The sequence below is a fragment of the Porcisia hertigi genome, chromosome 17 (genome assembly GCF_017918235.1).
Source record: "Porcisia hertigi strain C119 chromosome 17, whole genome shotgun sequence".
In the NCBI taxonomy this organism is placed as follows: domain Eukaryota; phylum Euglenozoa; class Kinetoplastea; order Trypanosomatida; family Trypanosomatidae; genus Porcisia; species Porcisia hertigi.
The window spans coordinates 416,053-438,590 of NC_090576.1; the positions used below are offsets into that span (position 1 = coordinate 416,053).

Genomic DNA, 22,538 nt, shown 5'->3' on the forward strand with positions numbered 1-22,538 from the left:
AAAACCTCTCAGACACCCGAACAAAAAGGAAAAAAAAAGGTGCGCAGAACAAAAAAAAAGAGAATGGAGGGGTATAAGCGGCCAAAGTGCTCGCCAACAGGCGTGGGATGCAGCTACGAGAGTAAATCAAGAGAAAGTATACATATAAATATGCACATAAACACAAGAGTCCTTCCGCAGGATTTGAAAAAGAATAAACCCCTTTTTTTTTGTGTGTGTGTGTGCATGTCTTTAACTGATCTCTTCTCAGAGACACCTGTGCACATTTTTAGTCGCTTCACACATCACAACACATCCGAACGAGAGGCAGGGTAGCCCTCGGGGGAGGAGGAGGAGGAGGGGTGGGCAACAACTTCATGGTGATGAAAAAAAAAACACAGAAACAAACGCCACACACGGGCACAGGAGTGGGCGGGACGCGAGGGGGGAAGAGATTGAGCAAACACAATGTGAAGGGAAGAGAAAATATGCAGGTCGCGTAGCAATTGGCAAGCAACACAAAGATGCCGAGAAACTCGCCGACGGGGGTGGGGGCGAGAAAACAAAGAAAGTCCAAGTCCTGGAGGAGGATCACCGGCCTGTGCACGTGCAGTTAACCACTCCTGCACGGGCACGAGAAAGGGGGGGGGAAGGGGATCACAAAATTGTCTCACACGCGCAGGTGCGCACGAGACATACACGGGCCTTTATTTTCTCTGCACAGCAACACTGTTAACTCGGCTCTTCGCACGGCTGCGAGGTACAGTGCCGTTGGAGGTGTCCTTCATTACCAACTTCTTCGACGAAGGAGCCCTCGACGCCTCTTTCGACCTCGCAGAGGCCTCCGGCTTCGACATCGTTTGCCGGGGGACATCAACACAGCTGCGCCACCCCCTGGCGGCCAGAGTGGTTGACATCACTCTCTTTGTCATCCCCTCCCCACCCCACCCCGCATCACAGTGTCAAAAGAGCGGTACCCCTCCCCTTCACGAAGCCCCCGGAAAGGCTGCCCACGCCCCGAGAGTCGTTGTCCGTGTCTTCCGTCTCCATACTGCCCTCCTCCGTCAGGATCGCCCCCGTCAACGCCTCCGCCCTTGGGCTCGCATCAAGAATGCCCTTGTTCGGATCCGTGTGGGAATGAGCAGCGCCCCGGCGCCTCAGCTCTGCTGCTTTTTCAGTTGCTTTGCGATCGGCAGTCTGCCTTTTTTCTTCCTCCTTCAGGAAAGAGTGCATCGCCAGTCGCTCTAACACCGAGAGCTTCAGACCAGTAGTCTCCACGGATTCCTCTAGAGTGAGATGTGCTGCCCTCTCGATCCTCTCAGCATCCTTGCCGGCATCAGCGCGCTTCTTACACATCTTGGAAGAGGTCTGATCGCCGATCACCTCAAGGTGATCCTCTGTTCCCGGCGGCGCCCACACGTAGCCGCACATCACAGCGTTCTTGAACATTTCCTTGCAGTACATGCGCTTGGCCTCCTCGCAACTCACCCCTTTCAGCGCTGCCCACTTGTCGTAGCGCATCTGGTCAAACCCCACTTTGGATGGGCGAGCGCGTAGCCACTTGTACTTTTTTTCTTTGCGTGCCACGCAAGTCTTCTGGAAATCGCGAAGATCGCCGACGTGCGCTTGTTTGTAGAGGGCATAGAACTGTGCACGCAGCGATTCGGGGAGACAGTAGCCGCCCTTCGGGAGGTTCTGGATAAGCTTTACCCCGTCGTAGAAGGCGCCCCATCGATCCTCGCACACCGGGGCACCCCAAACGAACGTGCAGTGCTTGCGGATCTGCGTATCCAAGAGATCAATGTACATGTCTCGCGCCCTCTCACGGGTCATCCCGCGACACTTGCGCCAGCCGTACACCTTCCAGTAGCCCTCCCAGTCCCGTAACATGTTGGGTGGCTTCACATCCGTATTGATGTCGCCCTCTGTCGCCTGCTTGAAGAGGGAGTAGAACTGTAGCCTCAGCAGGTCAGAGACGGCGACAACGCCTTCCATGGGCAGCTTTCGCACGTACGCATCTGCCTCCTGAAAGGCCTGCTCATATGGGTAATCTGGGTCATGGAAGTCAACCGGGTACACGATAGAATCACTGTCGCACACAACCTTGAACTCCGGCTCCACACGCCTCCTGAAGACCTTCGTGAACATACTCCACACAACGAGTGCTACTACCGTGCGTGATGAGTGTTTTCTTTCTTTCTTTTTTTTTGGTGGGGGAACTTTATTTTGGATTGGGCGTTGATGTGAGCACCTTCCAGCTGCGCCAACGAGCCTCGTGCGGAGAGAGGGGGGGGAGGGGGAGACGACTCTCTGGACAAATTGTATCAGCCGAAGAAAGAGAGCGTGAGCACACGCACAGGTAATCAATGTGCCTCTTCACTGTGTGCAGTGGAGGGGGGGGGGATGGGGGAGGAGAAAAAATGGAAGGTGGTGAAACATCGCATGCGTTCATCCAAAACATGTCTACGCCTCCGGGCGGGTCACACTAAGGGAGGGAGGGGGGGCGGGGCGCTTTGTACACACGGACATACGAATGTCTGCCCCGCAACCCGGGGGCGGAGGGCGTTCATGGAACTGCCACATGCCCCCCCCCTGACGCTCAACGAGCAAAGAGAGAGAGGGGGGAAGATATGCGATCGATTGTACTAGGCTCCCCCCCCCCCGCTTGTTGTCGTCTGGGTAACTTGAAATTGTCGGCGTGCGAGTCACAACCACACTGCGCGCCGAGTATGAACACACATACACCACCACCACCACCACCTTTCACCCGCAACGTGACTCTTGCAGAGCTGCCGCGAACACACACAGAAAAGTGCGTAGACCACGAAAGCACCATCCAAGCAGCGAAATAGTGAGGAGGAGGAGGAGGAGAGGGTGATGCAATCCATCTCAAAGTACAAAAGATTACGTATATGCGGGGAGAGGTGGGTGGGTTGAGGCCTCTTGAGCGAGAAACATAGTCGACAAACGAAACCTGAGGGACTTCTACTTTTTTCGGTATGCTACAGCAGAGCGATGAGAGTCACTCTCAAGGGCCATCTGGCTCTCCTTCGACACTACCACACCCTTCTTTTCTCTCTCCCTCCCCTCCCCCCTTCCCTCCCCTCCCCTTCCACAGTGACACAAGAGTTCAGAGCTTGCTCGGCACCTTCGCGCCAAATTTCAACTGAATCCCTCGCGCCTTGAGCACAGCGACGAGGGTCTTCACGTACGCCGCCTTGGCATCATCGGAGCTCATGCCCTTGCAGCTGTTCCACGCATCCCACTTGGCGCGCGCCTCAACCTTGACGGCCCACGGACGAGGCCCCTTCACATCGCCCTCCGTCGCCTGCTTGTACAGAGAGTAAAACTTGAGCTTGGTGTTGTTGTCAATCTTTGCTGAGCGCTCCTTGGGCAGCGAGCGGACATACGCCAGTGCTGCGTTGAAGTCCGCGGCGGACATGATGCATATCTCAGAGCTTCTCTTATACCTGCCTCCCCCTTTTTTTTTGCTTGGAGGAGGGGGTTAGAAAACAAAGGAGAAGATATAACCCTTCACGGCTACCGGATTGGTGGTTTGGGGGGCGAAGCTTAGAGACCTGAGGAAGATGTTTGGTGGTGAACCAAGATTGTGCGCGATGGTGGTGGAGAGAGAGGGGGGGTTAAGGGGGAACGAAGAGGGAGGGCAAACAAAAGAAAGATGTGGTGTATAGTGCGACAAACGGATCATAGTAGTTGTTGAGAACCGAGGACAGGCGGTGCCTTCCCCCACCCCACCCCCTTCTCTCCTCTCCTCCTTCCTTTCCACACTGCCAGCGACACAGCCGACTAGGGGAATGGAAGAAAAAGAAAGTGGAATCCTCCGTCGAGAGTAGCCAAAGCGTTTCCTAAGCGGCGGGAGGAGGGGAGGAGGGGGAGGAGAAGGGGAGGGGAGGGGAGGAGAGGAGAGGAGAGGAGGGCATGTGCTTCGTTTTTTGTTGTATTCCCCCATTTTCCCTCTTTTTTATTACCGCTGTTAGTACGTACCCTACCAGTCAAGAGTCCTGTGAAGAAGCGCCTCGTGTGGGTGTAGTGGCGTGTACAGAAGATGTGAAGGGGGGAGGGAGGGGAATAGGATGACGCGTCAGCGCGCACCTCGAAATGCTCTGAGAAGTAGAAACGCTCAAGACAAGGTGTATGTGGCACAGAACAGTAAAAAAAAGGAATCGAGAGAATGTATGCACCTCCCGCTGAGACTTCGCTGACATGCGAATTCACTGACCACACACAATCTTTGTTGTTTTCCTTCGCTCCATCACACACACACACACCGAGAGAGAGAGAGAGAGAGGAGGGGGAATACATGGGCGTACTTCCCCCCAAACACACCACACAGAAAATGTATAAAAAATAAACGAGAAGACAATGTCAAGGGAAGAAACGGGGAGAAGAGAATGGCCCTATAAAACACAAGAAAAAAGAAGCGAGAGAGACTCTCTTCATGCATAAAAGGGGAAAAAATGAAATGGAAAGCGCTCAAACTGGAGTAAGAGAGAGACACGGAGAGAGGCAAACACATAAAATGATCGGAATCATTTAAAAAATCATCCGAGAACGAGAAGATAGAGCGAAAAAAAAAACGGGAGTAAAGACGTTTGTGTTGCCCCCTCGAGAAAAGACCGGAGGGGAACGAGGGAGGGTAGTTCATGGAAAGGAAAGAAGAGCAGAAGAAAACTTGAAAAAAAAAGGAAAGGGGAAGGGAGAAGGGAGAAGAAAAATAAGGGCAAGCACTTGCGCCATGTGAAATAAAGAAGAGAGAAGGAGTGGAAGCATCTGGGAAAATGAACTCCCGGGAAGCCCTCGGAGAACCCCATCTCACAAAAAAAAGTCAAACAAACACCTCTTGTGTGTGTTTTTGTATGAGCAGACGAATATTCAAGTTATATATACCTGTGCATATACGATAGAAGTCCAACGTGCTTCTGAACACGAGTGCCTAGGGTTCGGTCCAAGCCACCAAGAAAAAAAAACAGCAAAAGAGCGCCGGCGATAATCAAAAAAAAAGAGGAAAACGAAAATGCAACGAGTGATACAGGATGCTCTTTCCGTCTTGCTTTGGGAGCGTGTATTTGTGTGTGTGTGTGTGCTTGCCTGTGGGAGTTGTTGGCACGCCTAACAGTATGTTCATCTCCGCGACTCCCATACATCCAGCAGCGCACATGCTTTAATATATGTGCAGATATATACACACACACGCACACATTCACTTTCAGAAAGACACAGAAAAACGAGGGGAGGGGGGCACTCACACCCCGAGGCCGATTAAAAGGAAAAGGAGTTGAGAACCCCACCACACACACACACACACACACACACACACACAAAGCAACGTGAAACAATATAAACATGTCAGTACGTGAATACGTTAATGTGTGTGTGTGTGTGTGTGTGCATCTTATATGATCACAGGCATCCGTTCAAATCAAAAATGTATATATATGAGTACGTCGAATTTTTTAGAGCGCTTATTTTTCTTTCCCCCGCCTGAAACAGAGACAGGATACGTTTAATCTCACGAATGCGGGGAGGACAGAGGAGAGAGAGGGAGAGGGGGAGAGGGGGAGAGGGGGAGGAGGGGAGGAGGGGGGAGGGGGGTAAAAAGTGGGGCATCTGTCCATCCACCCTTTTTCCTTGTGTATCCGGTAGAAGTAGATTCGGCAAGATGGTGAGAAAAAGTATGGAGACTTGTCTTTCGACTCTTGTGAAAGTGAAGAAGCACTGAAAACGGCGCGGGGGACGGGGAGGGAAGGAGAGAAGGAGGAGGGGAGGGGGGGAGGCCGGACGTCACCCACTACGTAGGGAAGTCGAGCAGCCCCCCGTATCCCCCCCCCGTGTCAACACTGAGCCACAGCAGGTCTCACAGGAGGCGCGTATGCACAACGTGACAAAATCAGGTGATTCATCGACACGGATGGTGGCGGTCAGAACTGCGCATAGCGCTGCGTGGGAGCCACCTGCGACACTGAGCCGACCGATACGACCAGCATTGGTGGGCAAGGTGTCAGCACGGCTCGAACGCGACTCACACAGGTCCCACAACCCACTGGTTGGTGAGAGCCCGAACAACCTCGAGGGATGCGCGGCGTGGAGAGCGGGGGCTAGTGGGCACGGTTGAGAGTCGGCCTGCGGAGCGTGTGTGGACAGAGTTCAACGGCGCAGACCGTGCTGAAAGGACGGCGCCGGTGTTGCTGTGTAACCCCCCCCAGCCCACCTCTGTTTTGCACCACATGACGAGGCTCTGAGAGACGAGCTGGCAGGAGTTTGAGCGTGTGGGGCGCGACTGATGTTCCCTGGTAAGATGAAGGAGCGAGGGACAAAGATCGATGAAGCCTCCCACCGCCTACCTGCAAGCGAAACCCCCGTTTCCGTCTCACCCCCTCTCCTTTAGTGCGTACCACGCACACAGCCCGCATATAACATTCATGGATTCTACATACATTTGTAGTAAACATATGGCGGCTGGTGCTCCACAGCGAGGAGGAGAAAAGGGGGGAGTCACGAAGTACCAAGGGCGGTTCGACTTGGAGAGCGGCATCTCCAAAAGCATCAACGCACTAACGTGAACGGAAGAACGGACAGAAAGGAGGGGAGTAGGGAAAGGGTGCGAGTCTGCAGAAAAACGACGGGGGGGGGGCAGAAAAGAGGGTAGCACATACAAATGTTCGCCAATAAGCTCGAGACGTAAATAGGTCAGTCCTACCCTCGGGAGAACTCAGCAGACGAGCGGTCTGCCCAGAACAGAAGCGCCTCGCGGCCGATGAGACGAGGAAGCAAGGCCTTCACCCCTACCCCACATATATATCTGGTCAGAGCCCTCTCTCCCTACCCTCACCTCAATCGAAGCGCATAACCTCAACGCCAGTCACTGCACTGAGAGGGCCAGAGTTGTAAATCACCTCCTTTGTCCTCGCCCTCAAATCACAGCGCCACAGGTGTCCACAATCCGTCACGTACATGTAATGGCGCAGAGAATCCTTGTTGTCCTTGGGCAGCGACATGCGATCCTCAAGGCTGGCCGCCCACGCGAGTCCGATCGCCTCGTTGAACCCGCTGATCAGCAGCTCCTTCTCCCCAAGCCGCGGCTGATTGCCGCGGGAGTCGTAGGTGACGGAAGCGCGGTTCAGCGAGTTGCCGCCCACCGCGTCATCGCCGCGGTCAGTCCAGTAAAGGTGGTTCTCCTCCGTATCCAGCAGCAAGTCAATGGGCTCTGGCAATTTGTCGAGCAGCGTCACAACCGTCTTTGGGTCGATGACGCCCTCAATGTCTGACGTCTTCGCGGCCTCAATGGAGGGTAGGTTGCGGCGCTCAAAGTAGTACGGGGCTGCGAGAATACGACCCTTGCCTCCCTTCGAGGGCCCCTTGATGGTGAAAAAAATCTGATTGTGCTTCTCATCCAATGCGATGCCGACACAGAAGCGGCTCTGGTCCTCGTCGCTGTTCGGCTCCACCGGGGAAGCAAAAGCGTCCTCCTCCGAAATACCCTCGGCGAGGGCCGCCAACGCATCCGAGGACAAGAGAAGCACCACCTCCCTTGTGTCCACATTGTACTTCTTCACGCCGTGCCCCTCCCGGTCACAGAAGAAGACGGCGCGCCCGTTTCTGGAGAGCGCCATCTGCTTCATGGTGACAATGAGTGGGAGGTGCTCCGAGAGACGGAACGCTGCTGTGCCACGGATGAGGTTCTGTGGCGCCTTCACTTCCACCCGTTCCACCGCCGCGTTGCCACCAAACAGCGGGGCGCGTGCAATGAAACCATCAGCCTCGTGCCAGTCGGCGCCGTCTCTCTGCCCCGGGCACTTTTTCATGACGCCCATGTTGCCCCACCACAACAAGATGTCATTGGGGTTCTTGGACTTGTTGTACGCGTTGAAGTCGAGTCCGATACTGTCCGGGCAAACACATTCGGTGGTGAAGAGTGTTTTTTTCTCCGACCCATCACCGCGGATGGAACTGACGGTGTTGTGCGGGACTTCAAGAAAAACGATGATGTCTTCGCTGGCCATTCCCCCCCTCCCCTTCGTTTTTCGCACGTGTGCACGGTGTGTGTGTGTGTGTGTGTGTGTGTGTGCGTGTGAGGGAGAGAAGCAAGGGGGAAAAAAGAGAGAACAAAGCGATCCGTGATCTCTTGGCAACTTGAAACTTCGTGATTGCTTTATTACGAGGAGAGCAAATACGATAAAAAGTCTTTGGTGAAGGCTATGAGAACGCAGCCTGGTTTGGGTGTGTGTGCATGTGTGTGTGAGAGAGAGGCATATAAACACCACTCAGATAATTGAGAAAAAAAAGGTGCGACAATGGGTGGGGTGAAAAATTATGTTCAAAAAGAAGTGAAAAAAACGGGGAGATTCGAGAGGAGAAACCCGGGGATGATTGGAAGAGGGAGGCACCTCAAACAATTGGGAGTAGCGCCTCGGGGGGAAGTAAAATACACACGCCCACACGAGGAAAAACACGAACAATCGCTCCCTCTGCTGATCCGTGGTCCACAGATATCTTTGAAATCCCGCCCAGGGGAAACGTGAAGGGAGGGTACGACAGCGATGCAACATACGGGGGGGCTACACGTTGTTCTTTTTTACCCTCTGTTCCCCCTTTCACCGTACCCACTAATCACGGGGAGGGAAGAGGAGGCCGGACGTCACCCACTACGTGGGGAAGTCGAGCAGCCTCCCCCCCCCCCCGTATCCCCCCCCCCGTGTCAACACCGAGCCACAGCAGGTCTCACAGGAGGCGCGTATGCACAACGTGACAAAATCAAGGTGATTCATCGACACGGATGGTGGCGGTCAGAACTGCGCCTAGCGCTGCGTGGGAGCCACCTGCGACACTGAGCCGGCCGATACGACCAGCATTGGTGGGCAAGGTGTCAGCACGGCTCGAACGCGACTCACACAGGTCCCACAACCCACTGGTTGGTGAGAGCCCGAACAACCTCGAGGGATGCGCGGCGTGGAGAGCGGGGGCTAGTGGGCACGGTTGAGAGTCGGCCTGCGGAGCGTGTGTGGACAGAGTTCAACGGCGCAGACCGTGCTGAAAGGACGGCGCCGGTGTTGCTGTGTAACCCCCCCAGCCCACCTCTGTTTTGCACCACACGACGAGGCTCTGAGAGACGAGCCGGCATGAGTTTGAGCGCATGGCATTTTAACTGGTGTTGTACGACAGAAATATGAACAAGTGGAGGTACACAGATAGTAAATATGTATATATATATATATATGTGTGTGTGTGTATTTAGACTGCTGCGCGGTTATGTACTTCTTTGTACCAGCCATCCTTGCGCAGGAAAGGTCAGTCCAACTACAGAAACCACTATACACACACACAGAACGCACAGATATACTGCCACTCCGTGTACAGAAAAAAAAATGAAAAAAGATTCGTGTAATGCACCAAGGAGAAGGAAAGGGGGGGATATATATATATATATACACACACACATATATATATACATATACAGATGATGAGGCAAAAGGCGAGAAAAACAGGGGAAAGATGTAACGTGCAACAAAAAAACGCAACACACCACTTCGAAACCGCGTAGTGAAATAGAGAGAAGAGGTGTGTGATGAAAGGAGGTTTATTCGTGCATGCACTGAACGAGAGAAAGGGGGGAAGATAGTGAAAAGGATGAGGAAGGCGGAGAGCGGAGTTGGAAATGTATAATGGCGCTTGGCGGTGAAGAGAGACAAAGAGCTGACTACTAGACACCGAATCGAGCCGTGGGCATATGTCATTTTGAACACCTCTCCTCTGCCCCCTCCCCCTCCTCCTCTTCCCACTAAAGCATGCACCCACACACGAATACACGCCTTGACTGCCTGGCAGCAAACATTTCCCGGCATATGCGCCGTCGCAACCTCTCTTCAAATCGCACCTTTTTTGCTGTGGTTCATCCTCCTCCCTCCCCGTCTCAGTGTTGTATAGCAGCGCTGCCGACAAGTCTACCCACCACCGAAAAGCGCGCACACACACTCCACTCACTCAGTCGCTTGCACAGGCGCAGGCACGGTCTAGCTAGAGACCTCCTTGGCCAACATGGGGAACGCTTTTCGTCGACAGCACGTGTCTACTTCAGTGGGCGACGCCTCTGCCCCCCCCCCTCCGGTGCGCCCCCACACCCGAGCAGCAACTCCTTCATACGCCTCAGCCTCACGCGGGGTTCCACGGGTGCCCTTTCTCAGCCGTGACAGTCATCAGTCGCTTCACGTACGCCGCCTTGGCATCATCGGAGCTCATGCCCTTGCGTGAGCTCCACGCATCCCATTTGGCGCACGACTCAATCTGGATGGCCCAGGGCCGGGACCCCTTCACATCGCCCTCCGTCGCCTGCTTGTACAGAGAGTAGAATTCAAGCTTTGTGTTGTTGTCCAGCTGTACTGGACCATCCTTGGGCAGCGAGCGGACGTACTCCACGGCGAGTTCGAAGTGGGCAGCAGTCATGGCTCGGGTGTGTTGAGTTTATGGCGATATGAAGTGTGCGTTGCTCGGAGCTTTGATGCGATCGTCAAATGAGACTGGAGAGCAAAGGGAAAAAAAAATACTAATTTGTGTGTGTGTGTGTGTGTAAACGTGAGTGTTCTTTGAAAGGTTTTTATGTGCGAACACACGCAAACGTGTCGGCATCAACACACACACGCACACGTATTGATGCATGCACAGGATGGGTAGATGTGAGGGCAGAGGAAAGGGGGGAAAGTAGGCGCCAATACAAGTGATGACAACAAGTGGGGAAGAGGAGCAATGTGGGCGATGGTGAGAGAAAACCGGAGAGCAACAAACCGCATGCATTGAAGGAGAGGGCAAAAAAGAGAGAGGCGGTGATTAGGCAGATTCCAGATTTGGCGGCATAATATACATGTAATATCCGTGCAAAGCAACGATGGAAAGAGAGAAGCAGAACAAAAGGGGGTAAACAAAAACGAGGAGCGACGAGAAGTCGAGGGGCCCCACACGGCAGTACACACTGGCGTCCGTCAATTTTTGCTTGTGCACTTCTCGCCTCGGTGTGTGCGTGGGTCTCGGTGTGTGCGCCTCCACTTGTTCATATTTCTGTCGTACAACACCAGTTAAAATGCCATGCGCTCAAACTCCTGCCAGCTCGTCTCTCAGAGCCTCATCGTGTGGTGCAAAACAGAGGTGGACTGGGGGGGGGGGGGGGGGGGGTTACACAGCAACACCGGCGCCGTCCTCTCAGCACGGTCTGCGCCCTTGAACTCTGTCCACACACGCTCCGCAGGCCGACTCTCAACCGTGCCCACTAGCCCCCGCTCTCCACGCCGCGCATCCCTCGAGGTTGTTCGGGCTCTCACCAACCAGTGGGTTGTGGGACCTGTGTGAGTCGCGTTCGAGCCGTGCTGACACCTTGCCCACCAATGCTGGTCGTATCGGCCGGCTCAGTGTCGCAGGTGGCTCCCACGCAGCGCTAGGCGCAGTTCTGACCGCCACCATCCGTGTCGATGAATCACCTTGATTTTGTCACGTTGTGCATACGCGCCTCCTGTGAGACCTGCTGTGGCTCAGTGTTGACAAGGGGGGGGGGATACGGGGGGGATACGGGGGCTGCTCGACTTCCCCACGTAGTGGGTGACGTCCGGCCTCCCCCCCTCCCCCCTTCCCTCCCCGTGATTAGAGGGTATTGTATAAAAAGGAGAGCAAACCCTGGAATGATCCCAATGACGTTGCATAACGGTACATACGTGTGGTTCTGTGTTGTCTCAGCGAGTCCCTCCTTCCCCTCACACCCTTGCCGTCAGGCCTTGAAACACGCACACGCAAAAAAAAAGATGATCTGTGCGCACTTTATTGGTGGCAAGTCGTGCTTGACCGCAGTTGAGGTTGTGGTGTGGCTCCTTTCCTGAGGAGCTACCTTTACTGGAACGCGCTTTAGGGCGAACGAACGTCTCGGCCCGAGTCAACCACGGCCACACCGCTGGCGCTGCCGCTGGCGCCGGTGAGCCAAACCATACCAGCGGGGGATCCATGAATAGAGTCGCCAGCCCCCGAGATGAAAACATGTTCACCTCGGGTTGCATCCCCCCACCCCCCACCCCCTATTGCAATGGAAACGGAAAAAAACACACATTGTGTACAACGGCTTGAGGGGATCCCTTTGGTCACACAATGCCAAGCTGTTTTGCAATGAGAGTACTGAGCCTCATAACAGCAACTGCGACGGAAGATGCCGATCATCATGGCAGCCACCAGGGGAGAAGGCAGAGCATGCGACTGCCGCTATGCACTGATGATGAAGATCCGTCGGGTTTTCGTTTTTCTCATCGTCCGCATCCTGGCGCTCCAACGACGGTGCGTGCCACACCCGTATCACACAATGAAAACTATTTTCCCCCTTCTCTTTCCCCTCTCTCAAGATGGTGCAGGGCGCGTTCTTGAAGACATGGTGCGCTGCCGCGGTCTGTGGCTTGACCTTCGGCCAGGGTCTCCATAATCGATGCCAGTAAAGGCGCTGGCGGCTGCACACCAAGCACCAATGCACATCCTGACTGTTTGGGGGGGGGGGTAGGGGGAGGGGAGGGGGGTCTCCTCGACGGCAACGGCCCACAGAATGCAGACCTGATGCGGGACAGAGGAATGACGCAGAGCCAAGAGCGTAGGTGGCGGTAACTCCCCCCCCTCCCCCCCCCCTCCCGCCTTTTTGAGCTCTGCAGGGGCAGCTCCACACCACAGAGCGAGCCTGGCTATACCAAGTCTCTTGGAGGTCACAGCGCCGTCAGAAACTTGCTTAGTGGAGTGAGCAGTGCGTGTGTTGCGAGGCGAGCGCGCCAGCAAACCAGATTTGTGCAACGCAACGGCTGAGAAGATCTGCTAAGGCATAGTTAGTAACCCAGAAGTTAGGATTTCATTCGCAGCACACTGACGTACCGCAAACTGGGTAGGGAAGAGCCGCCAGGTCACGCCCTCGTGATCGGTGGAGTCTTATACTGGAGACAAGACTCGCGCCCTTAACAGATCCCCCCGAATGGCCGCTCTACAGCATTGTGCACTGCGCTTAGCATCACTAAGCCCCTCCCCCTCGGTGGTTAAAAGCGTCGTCTGCGCGGTGCGTGCGAAAGTGGATAGAGAAATGCGGTTGTGGTTCGGAGGCCTGTGACACAGCAAATGAAGCCAAATCGCTGAAATAAGCTGTGGTGGTGCGACATGCCCACACCCCAACAGTGTGTTCGCCCCAGAGTGCTGAGCACAACAACCCGCCTTTGCGGTGGACCCACATAAGTGGGCCCACCGCACTGATATTGTGTTGGCAGAGTACAAATCAGAGGGGGGGGGGGCAGAGACCAGCATCGAGGCTGGTAGCAGGGACGCTATCAGGTTCCGCTAGGGGCAGCCGGAATAGGGGGGTCCTGCCGCCGTGATGAGAAAAGTGTTGAAGGACTTCCCCTTTCATCCAGAACGTGGGCGGGAGAGTCCATACATCGGTAAGCATTTTTTTTTCACACACGGAAACTTCGACTCGCCTCAGTGCCTCGAACGTGCACATCGCCATTTCGAGGGGAGAATAAGCGACCCTTTACATTGAACCCGCGTGTGCCTCTGCTCTGAAGTCCCGAGAGAAGTGGAAGTCGGTCAAACGCCTGGGCAAGGAAAGGAAAAAGGAAAGCGAGGCGAAACACAGTTCCATGGGGGGGAGGGGGGGGGAGGCAACAAATAGTTTTCAAGGAGTGAAAGAGTCACACACAATGGTCCTGTCAAACGAGCCAAGTGAAGCCCAGCAGCGCCACATTCGGCAGCGGCGCACAGCCTGTGCTGCATTGTGCACAGAATCGTCTGCAGCTACGCACGCAAGGTCTACTCCTTTTCATGGTAACTCAGAAGTGTGTGCAAGATACCCGAGGACCTTCACCACATGAACCTCGGTGAATCCTCAGGCCCGAGATTCTGATCCAATACGTGTGTGGCTGTGCACTCTCCCTTCCCTTTTGCCATCTTTACCATCACAGCGGCGGCAACACCCCATATGTAGACGCGTCACCGCTGCCTCTGGAAGAGACCCAACTTTTTCTGTGTGATATCGCACCACCGAGACTTTAATGTCAGCGACAAGCTAAAGACACGAAAAACAAGAAAAGGGGGACGGAAAAAAAAATGGAACAAGCAAGAGGGAGAAAGTATTGACTGTGACACTGCAAGTGAATGTCCCTGCCTCGCTCCTCTGGTGGCGATACTGGCAAAGCCGAGCTCTGACGGTATTGCCTTGCCGTCGCCTCATCCCCACTCTTCCACCAGCACCACCACTCCTCCTCTTCCACCTCTTCTTTTCTGTCGCGTTTTTTTATTATTTTCCCCCTCAATATGTGATGAACCCACCCCCCCCCCGATGAAGTACCTCAGCCTCAACAAACAAACAAAGGAGAGCACAACACGTGATAAGGTAGGTGGGTCAGTGGATGGGGAGGGGGGGACAAAGATACACATTATCCTACAACATTCCCCATCCCCTCCCCCTGAAAAATCACAAACAGACCAGCAGAGGAAACCCAGAAAAAAAGGGGGGAAAACACGCTGACAAGAAGACGTGGACAGAAGGCAAGCAGAAGATATTCTCCGCCAGAAGAACGTCGATCGGCACATGTCCACACCCGCCCCTGTGGGTATGTGTATGTGCGTGTATGTACACACATACACACACACAAGTGCACATAACGCTTGGGGGCTGGTCGAGCTGCACAGATGTGCCCATGACTATTGTTTTCCCTTCTTCCTATCTTTCTTCTTTTCCGACCTCTTCTCGGAACCGCCCTCGCCCTTCGCAGTGATGGGCGTGCTGCTGCCCATGAGCTGTGTCAAGTCCTTCGCGGCCTTCTCGAAGCGCCGCTTCATGAGAATATCTGGTTCAAACCGCTGCATCCATCCGCGCACCACATCTGCCACCTCGTCTGCGCATTTTTCAGAGAACATATCCTCGTGACTGTCCGCTGTCTTGATCACAGCTGGCCTTCGCAGACCAAAAAACTCCTTGTGAATTGCGACGTCCGTAATGGGCCGCTTTCCCGGAACGAGGAGCTGAAGAGGGTGGTGCACCTCCGCGAGATGCCGTACGGGGACGTAACGGTGCTCATCACGAACCAACCCCCTTTCATGAAAAAGAGAGGCTGAGAAGAGATAGTCCTCGTAGAGAGACTTGTCCACTGCTGCCGGGTAGGGCAGAGACGTCTCCAATGAATTCCTCAGCGACTCGATGGCGAAAGAGAGCTCAGTGGGTGGTACGTTGACATCCTCTCTCGCCTTTGCAATCTCCTCCCGTTGCTTGGCGTTGCGCACGAGCTGCTCCGTCACCAGCGGGGTGTCGAGCAACAGCAGGGACCCAATGCGGTGAGGGTACGCAGTCGACGCAGCCATACGAGCCGCCACCAAGGCACCATAAGAGTGCGCCAGCACGTGACTCCACTGCACGCCTATCGCATCCAGCACAGCACACACGTGGCGGCACGACTGCTCCATCACACTGACCTCGCCGAGAGACACTGGCAGGGGGATGTACACGGCTCCGTAATCCCAGGCAAGAGAGGAGAGCATCGCCTTGTACTTCTCCGAGGCCTCCTGGCATACATCTAGTACAGCCGCAGCAGACTTTTCCACATGATCGACGCTGTGGTCAAGAATAATAATAGGGCGTGGGCCAAGTTGATCGCCGTGGTATAGCACCGTTGCTGGCATGCTCGATCGAGCCTCAGCATCTTCTACAACGTGCAGCTGCCAAGGCTTGAAGGTCAACGTGCGCCACGCCTTTGGCGACCTCGTCTCCCCCCCTGCACCGTTCGCTGGCGGTGGGGCCGGCGGTACTCCTCCTCCTCCGCCCATGCTTTCATTCATACTCGAACCACTGTCGGACGTGGATGCAGTTGGCGTTGGCTTGGGAACGCCAGCAGACGGCGCCGTTGCCACACCACGGGAAGCAGCTCCCGCAGCCGCACGTCCCATCCACCTCAACCGCTGCATTTATTCCCTTCTCGACTTTTTTTAGTTGAAAACAAAGAGAGTCTGACAACCCCTCACAACCTTTCTCCTCTCCCCCTCCTTCCTTTAAGCTTTTTAACACGGACTGATCCTGCAGACACGCGTTGCGTAGCGAAGAAGGAACAGAGTCACGCGGGTGTCAAATTCTTCTCGTGCCGGCGTTGCCTGGCGTCGAGAGATTGCAGTAGCCGTTATTGGGTACTGTGTGTGTATGTGTGTGTGTGAGAGAGTGCAGTGGTAGTACCGGAGGGGGGGGGGGGAAGAGCAGAAAAGGACGGGAAAAAAAGAGGGCGAGTGAAAAGGTCAATAAAAGTGTCCAGCTGTGTGGAAGAGATACCTGTGCTCCATTTTTAAGCCATTCAGCCGGGTGGATTAAAGAGGGAGAGGAAGAGGAAGAGGGGCACCCCCACACGACCCTCGTTAGTCTTACATCCTTGTCCTCACACACCTCCATGCACACTAATGAGTGTGTGGGTGTGTGTAGAACCCTGGGAGTGTTTCAAGATGTCACGGAATGCAAAATAAAACATTCCTTTGCTGCCCACGGTCTCTAGCACACCAGCCACTGCCAACACGCCTCCCGGTCCTCGGGTGATGAGGGTATAACAAGCATAGTCGAATATGTTGGTTGCTGGTCATGATTGCAGTATTTTTTCTTTCACAACGTTCTGTGCCTGCCCTCTGCAAGATGCTCACCACGCTAAACTCTCGACTCCTCCCTCCCTCCCTCCCCCCCCCTCACCGTTCCTGTCGGCATTGTCCTACACCACCACCACCCCCTTCCCTTTCCCCCTTCACTTCCTTTTTATTCAACACCGAAGGAGGAATCGGAGGTGAAGAGCGAAAAAAAAGAGGGGGGCAAGGTGGATTCGAGGAAAATAAAACAAATTGAAATAAACACCCTGTTGCCCCTTCCCCTCCCTCCCTCCCTCCCTCCCAGCAGGGAAATGAACGTAAAACAAAAGAGCCAACTCAGCTAAAAAGCTCACCAACGATCTACGACAAGGGCGACAACAAAACAAACGGAGGAGGCATGAAATAGGGAGAGAGAGAAAGCCAAGACATCCCAGACTATACACGATGACGCATGGGAACCTTATCGTGATTTCTCTCTTTTGACTCGGTTATTATTCGAGAAAACAGTATAAAAGACAAGCCCCCCTCCCTCCTCCTCCCTCCTCCCTCCTCCCCCCTCCCTAAAAAAAAAAAAGAAGCTTTCGATCTACCAAAAATCAAGAGAATTAGCACCACAGCCACCAAGTACATCCCAACGGATGTGTGCACGGATTGCGTAAGAAAGTGCTGGTGTTCGTGCTGGTGTGCGTGCGTGCGTGTGTATATTATATATATATATATATGTGTGTGTGTGTGTGTAAGTACACGTCGTTAATCTCCTACCCTCTTTTCTTTTTATAGACACATTTTTTCGCCACTCTATGAAAGATACTTTAAAAAAAAAACGGCCATACGTGCAGCAATGAGTACAGAAAAACGGGAGGAAAGAGGAGGAGGCTGTGGAACGACAATGTAGAACAACAAAAGACACAAAAAAAAAAGTAGATGCAGACAGGAAGAAAGACGCAATAGGTATCCACGCATATAGGGAAAGTCAAAAGGAAGAGAGGAAGGAAGCCGGTGTTAGTAGAGTGTTTCTAATGTTGTCATTGTTCTTTTTTTTTTGTGTGTGTGTGTGTGGGGGGACAAACGCCAAAACGCACCTGCTTCTACACCGCAACCCCCCCCCCTCATGGTGGGAGACGACAAAGAAACAAAAATGGAGAGAGGAGAGGCATAGCAAGAACGTGTGCGAGACCCTACTCAGCTGCCATCAAATCACATCAAAATGGTGGCACACAGTAGAAGGAAAAAAAAGGATAAAAGCGCAACAACTTACAATATAATAGAAAGGATTCACCTCCAACCACCTTCTAGATAAATCGCCTCCTATCGTAGGCGTTAGTGGCAAAGACGGTGGTCAGCCCAATCTATCAGCCTCCAACGCCATGCGGTCATACTCTACACGGGCAAAGTGGTCCCATGTCGACTGCTCTGGGCCCCCCAGCAAGCGCTCATGGTGCAATACGAAGGGGTCTCGTTGCTCGAATTGCAAAAACTTCACCACGTTTGTCAGCAGGTTCAGCGCTACTGCAGCCGCCTGCGGCTCCCGCAATAGATCTGAGAGAGAGAGCCCACGATACTCAGAACACCGCATCATGTCGAATACCTGACAGACCACATCCTCAAAAGAGACGAGCCCTTCCTGCACGTACTCGGCAATCTTACAACGCGTGGCGTCGTAAAACACCCGTAGCTCATAGAGAGAAAGAATCCCATCGCCGTCCAGGTCGAGAACGCGAAACCAGTAGCGAATTGCTTGTGGGGTGGACTTGTCCTCCTCTGAAAGGCAGAACCACACAAAGTCCTCGTAGCTGATCCGATACGGCACACTGCACCGGCGTCGCCGCCCAACCCCAGCAAAGATACGCTGCACAATGCACGGGTTCATGACATCCTCCGGTGCGTACCGCATGAGGTCCTCTGGCGCTAGTAGCATATCACGATCCTCATCAAGCTCCCAGAAACGGCAGTACAAGACGTAGAAGTGCTCGTAGGAAAAGAAGGGCAGCACTACATTGATGTCCTCGGCGGAGTCTACTTGACGAAATGCGTCAATCAGCCTCGATGCAGCGAGCTCTGAATAACGAATCCTGCCCCGGTCAAAGCGATCGAGCTCGTAGAAGATGCGGTAGATGACGGTGTCGAGGTACTTGAGTTGGAAGTCAGGTGTCTGACGTAGAAACGCAAGCCCTGGATGATAAGTGAGGAGAATATTGATGTAGGCAACGAAGTCCTGAGGTAGCAAGTAGGGCCGCAGCGGCAACGCGCTGAGCGAGGTTCCCGAGGGCGACGCGGACTGGTCATTCTCCTCTGGTGCTGCACTTATACCTGCCAGCGACCCCCCTGCTCTCGACGAGGTAGGAAGATAGGACGAGAGAATCAGGAGGTCGAAAATCCGCCTCACTGGGTCTTTGCTCTTGAGGTGGGCCTCGTAGAACTCCTTCATGTTCTGCGCCGTGATGAGGAACACGGAGGGTATACCAGTCGCACAACCGCTACCGTTAGTGGTGTGACTCAGTAGCGATGACGAGGATGCCAATCGACTGTGGCCCTGGCGTGTCTGAGGCAAATTGAGATCCCCTGGCACCTCAACATCGCCCTTGTGCAGCTCCCACTTTATCAAACGCATTATGAGAAAGGCAAAGTACCGCGGGATGCCAAAGCAGTGGCCGCACAGGCGCTGCATGCACTGAACAAACTGCTGCTTGTAAAGCAGCTCCTGCTTGGCAAAGGGTAAACTGCTGTGGTGGCGGCCACCACTGCGTAGACGTCCGCCCAGAAGCCGAACTCGCTGAGAATGTCGAGGAAAGGGCGGAAGTCGGCCAAACTCGCGCTGAATGTAATGTCCCACCTGGCGGTCGTCAAGCGCGTGGAGCTGTGACATCGCCGCAACCCTCTGAGCCTGTCGTGATTGCGAGAAAAGCAAGCTGTCATCGCCAGTTCCGACCAGCGCCTCAGCACTCGCACCCAAGCGGCTGCTCTCCCCACCGTCGTAGATGGGGGCCGACATGGCAACACCGTCAGCTATCTTCAAAAAGGGGTTCTCATGCTTGGCATACAACGGCCCGCTGATGATCTCCTCTCGCATAGTCAGGCGGCCAAGGGGGAAGTAGAACTGGGGAATTTCCTCGTACGTGGCCTCCCGCCGCGACAGCGCAGCCCTTGATTTGCTGCGGCGGTTCCTGTGATGCCTAGAGGCAGAGGTGCGGGTGGAATTCGTGGGCGGCACCTCCGACGGCGAGGGATGCAATGATAGCTGTCCTGTTTCGTGATGTTGGAAAGCCCTTGCGTCGTTTTCGACATCCGTCCGCTCACATGATGCTGCCTCATTTGACGAGATGCCCTGACCTCTCTGCATCACGGATGCTACATGCGCCTCGGGTGTCTGTGAGACCATGAAAGCATCCATGTGCTCCTTCACGTCCCGTGGGGGCAGCGAAATCGATTCACCTGGAGGCGACGCAAACCTTTCTTCTGCAGCAATGACACCTCTATTGCTTTTGGGTCTGTGCCGACGGGTACTGGCGGCTGAGAACACCCCAGCAGCTGCTGCCATAGGGTTCACCCCCCCCGGCGGCGGCGTTGAGCTTCGCTCTTCTGGTGCAGAGGAGGAAACCGCAAGTGAAACCGCAGGCGAAGTTGGAGCGGAAGCTGGGGCGACATGACTGGTCAATGGAGGGTGAACTTCGTCCACCACAGGAATCATGTCATTCCTGGTGCGCCCCGGCCTTCGCTTGTCCCCTTCGCTGTCAGCAGAGGGTGAGAGAGGGCCATTACCCCTCTCTAATGCTGCCATCTTTGCGGTCACTTTGCTCTTCGGGGACACCCTCACAGGAGGCTCCTCTATCGAAGGTGGACTAGCGCATGGGGCTACGAGCTGGCTGAATCCACCAGCTTGTTGTAGCGCATCAGAGGACGCACTGGGGCGTGACGCTGCAACGCGGGCATCGCCGCCGCCCCACGCCTCCTTCGCTTTTGCGATTCCCGCATCCACGAGCGCGTCTCGAATAACTGTGTCGAGGCAGCCGCGGGTGCTTGGCATGCTCATCCAGTACCGCATGAGCTCTAACATTTTCCAACGCGCGATTTCGCGTCCTGGTGGGCCGCGTCCTTGAAGACTCTCAAAGCGCTGCTGCTGCGACAAAGTAAACCCTACAAACTGTGGTGACAAAGACGGCGCCGCGGAGAACGCGGAGGCTCGGGTTAGTGACTCGACCGCTAGAGAGGTCGTAACTCCAGCATGACGAGAGCGGTGTCGGCGACCCTTTGCCTCCTCGCCATTCTCCTTCATATCGCTGGGGGTGGTGCCACGCTCTGGAGAAGCAGGGCGTCTAATTTCCGCAGAGGGAAGAGCTACCGGTGGCGTGGAGAAGTATTGCGAACGGGGAGAAAGCCGCTCGTGCTGGTAGCGCGAAGAGCTGCCCAGCTTCTCGATTAACATACAAGTAGGGCTGCTAATATCTGTCCGCCCAAGCATGGGATAATGATACCCGGTTCGTCGATCGAATTCCGTGACGGAGTGCCTCCCCTCTAGCGGAGTCACAGCTGCTTCGCTGTCATTTATCTGGAAAGTGTAGTCGACATTGCTATCGCGCAGCGTTGCGCAGCGGTCACCTGCAGCGCTGGCGCCTACCATTCCACCGGAAGCACCGGTGTACTGATACAGGTGCCCGTGGCTGTTAGGCAAAGTCATAGGTGCGGTGAAGCCCGTCCCTGCATCACCACCAACCTCGTTGGCGGAGCGTAGCCCACTGCGAGACGAGCGATCAAGATGATCGCCGTAGCGGCCCCAGTTGCTCCCCCTGTCTGCCGACCCATTCGCCGGGGCGCCGGATGTGTGGTTGGTGTTGCGAGGGCTCGGTAACAGGGCTTCTGCACTCCCGGACCACGATCCATGTGGAACACCCCGATCCCCAGAGACAACAGACGGTGCAGATGAGCTCCTGTGAGAGACACGGCGACCAGCTGCCATTATGTTAGCAGTGTTCCTACGGAAGCCGTAGTGTGGTGATGGAGTGGAGGGGGGCGCTAAAATGCCTGGCGAAGAGCTCGGTGCAAATGACCGATGCTTTGTCAACGCAGACTCTCCGCTGCAGCTATTGGAGAAGCCACTGCTACTCGCTGTTGTCGGAGACGTCGAGCCGCCACCATTGGCATTGCCGCCTCTCTGCAGACGGCTCTCCTCTTCAGGTCGCGACGGATGCATGCGCGGCGACAACTGTGCTAACGGCTTCTCATTTACCCCTTCAAATGAGCACTGCAGTTGACTGCCCATCTGGCCATCTTGACGCATTCACACTACGTGGCACAAAACACACGCACAGAGAGAAGGGAGGAAGGGTGTATACACCTGCTCAACGCGAGAGGTCAGCTGATTTCACTGTACAAAATAAAATTTGCTGGAGAGCGCCGCTAAAAGAACTGCAGGAAATGTGGGAAAGAATGTAGAAGATCTCAGGACAGGCTATAGAGGAAGGGAGGAAAACGCGGTCAGCTACAGCGCTACTCTTTTGCAAGCCTATTGAATAAAGAAATATATATTGATAACCAGGAGACGGGAGAAAGCGGGTGTGTCGCCCCCGAGTGTATGCTGCACCGTTGTCAGGGAGGGAGAAACAGGGCAAAAGGCAGGATGTAGCGAATCGAAAGGAAAAACAATTTATATACATACACGCATGTCATGTGCATAGCGCAACATACATGAGAACGCTTTTTCTCAGGGTTCGATGTGGTTTGGAATCACGTGGACAACACGAAACGACTGAGTTCAGAGCAACCCTCACGTCTAGCACAGTCGCTTCAGCCGCAGCCGAGGTGGCATCTGGGCGTGAGCTAGGGTGCACCATTGCTGGAAATGATCAAGGAGCCCATAGCTCCCTGACCCCAAAAGAAGCTCAGTTTTTTTTTATTTTCGGTGATGTTTTCTCTGGTATTGTCGATACTGTTATTGG

General features: G+C 54.5%; 6 protein-coding genes across 6 annotated transcripts; all 6 read right to left on the bottom strand.

Annotated features, from left to right (window-relative positions):
• Window positions 1–933: 933 nt before the first annotated feature.
• Window positions 934–2,127, bottom strand: JKF63_05446 (uncharacterized protein; the record flags this gene model as incomplete). Its single annotated transcript, XM_067901405.1, has 1 exon — window positions 934–2,127. The coding sequence occupies one exon, from the start codon at window positions 2,125–2,127 to the stop codon at window positions 934–936; it is 1,194 nt and encodes a 397-aa protein (XP_067758080.1).
• A 982-nt stretch (window positions 2,128–3,109) lies between these two features.
• JKF63_05447 (uncharacterized protein) lies at window positions 3,110–3,421 on the bottom strand (the record flags this gene model as incomplete). Its single annotated transcript, XM_067901406.1, has 1 exon — window positions 3,110–3,421. The coding sequence occupies one exon, from the start codon at window positions 3,419–3,421 to the stop codon at window positions 3,110–3,112; it is 312 nt and encodes a 103-aa protein (XP_067758081.1).
• A 3,409-nt stretch (window positions 3,422–6,830) lies between these two features.
• JKF63_05448 (uncharacterized protein) lies at window positions 6,831–8,000 on the bottom strand (the record flags this gene model as incomplete). The annotated part of the gene is made up of 1 exon (XM_067901407.1): window positions 6,831–8,000. The coding sequence occupies one exon, from the start codon at window positions 7,998–8,000 to the stop codon at window positions 6,831–6,833; it is 1,170 nt and encodes a 389-aa protein (XP_067758082.1).
• A 2,146-nt stretch (window positions 8,001–10,146) lies between these two features.
• On the bottom strand, window positions 10,147–10,437 carry JKF63_05449 (uncharacterized protein; the record flags this gene model as incomplete). Its single annotated transcript, XM_067901408.1, has 1 exon — window positions 10,147–10,437. One exon carries the CDS (start codon window positions 10,435–10,437, stop codon window positions 10,147–10,149), a length of 291 nt encoding a protein of 96 aa, XP_067758083.1.
• Window positions 10,438–14,694: 4,257 nt separating this feature from the next.
• On the bottom strand, window positions 14,695–15,951 carry JKF63_05450 (uncharacterized protein; the record flags this gene model as incomplete). The annotated part of the gene is made up of 1 exon (XM_067901409.1): window positions 14,695–15,951. The coding sequence occupies one exon, from the start codon at window positions 15,949–15,951 to the stop codon at window positions 14,695–14,697; it is 1,257 nt and encodes a 418-aa protein (XP_067758084.1).
• Window positions 15,952–17,944: 1,993 nt separating this feature from the next.
• JKF63_05451 (uncharacterized protein) lies at window positions 17,945–21,880 on the bottom strand (the record flags this gene model as incomplete). Its single annotated transcript, XM_067901410.1, has 1 exon — window positions 17,945–21,880. One exon carries the CDS (start codon window positions 21,878–21,880, stop codon window positions 17,945–17,947), a length of 3,936 nt encoding a protein of 1,311 aa, XP_067758085.1.
• Window positions 21,881–22,538: the final 658 nt, after the last annotated feature.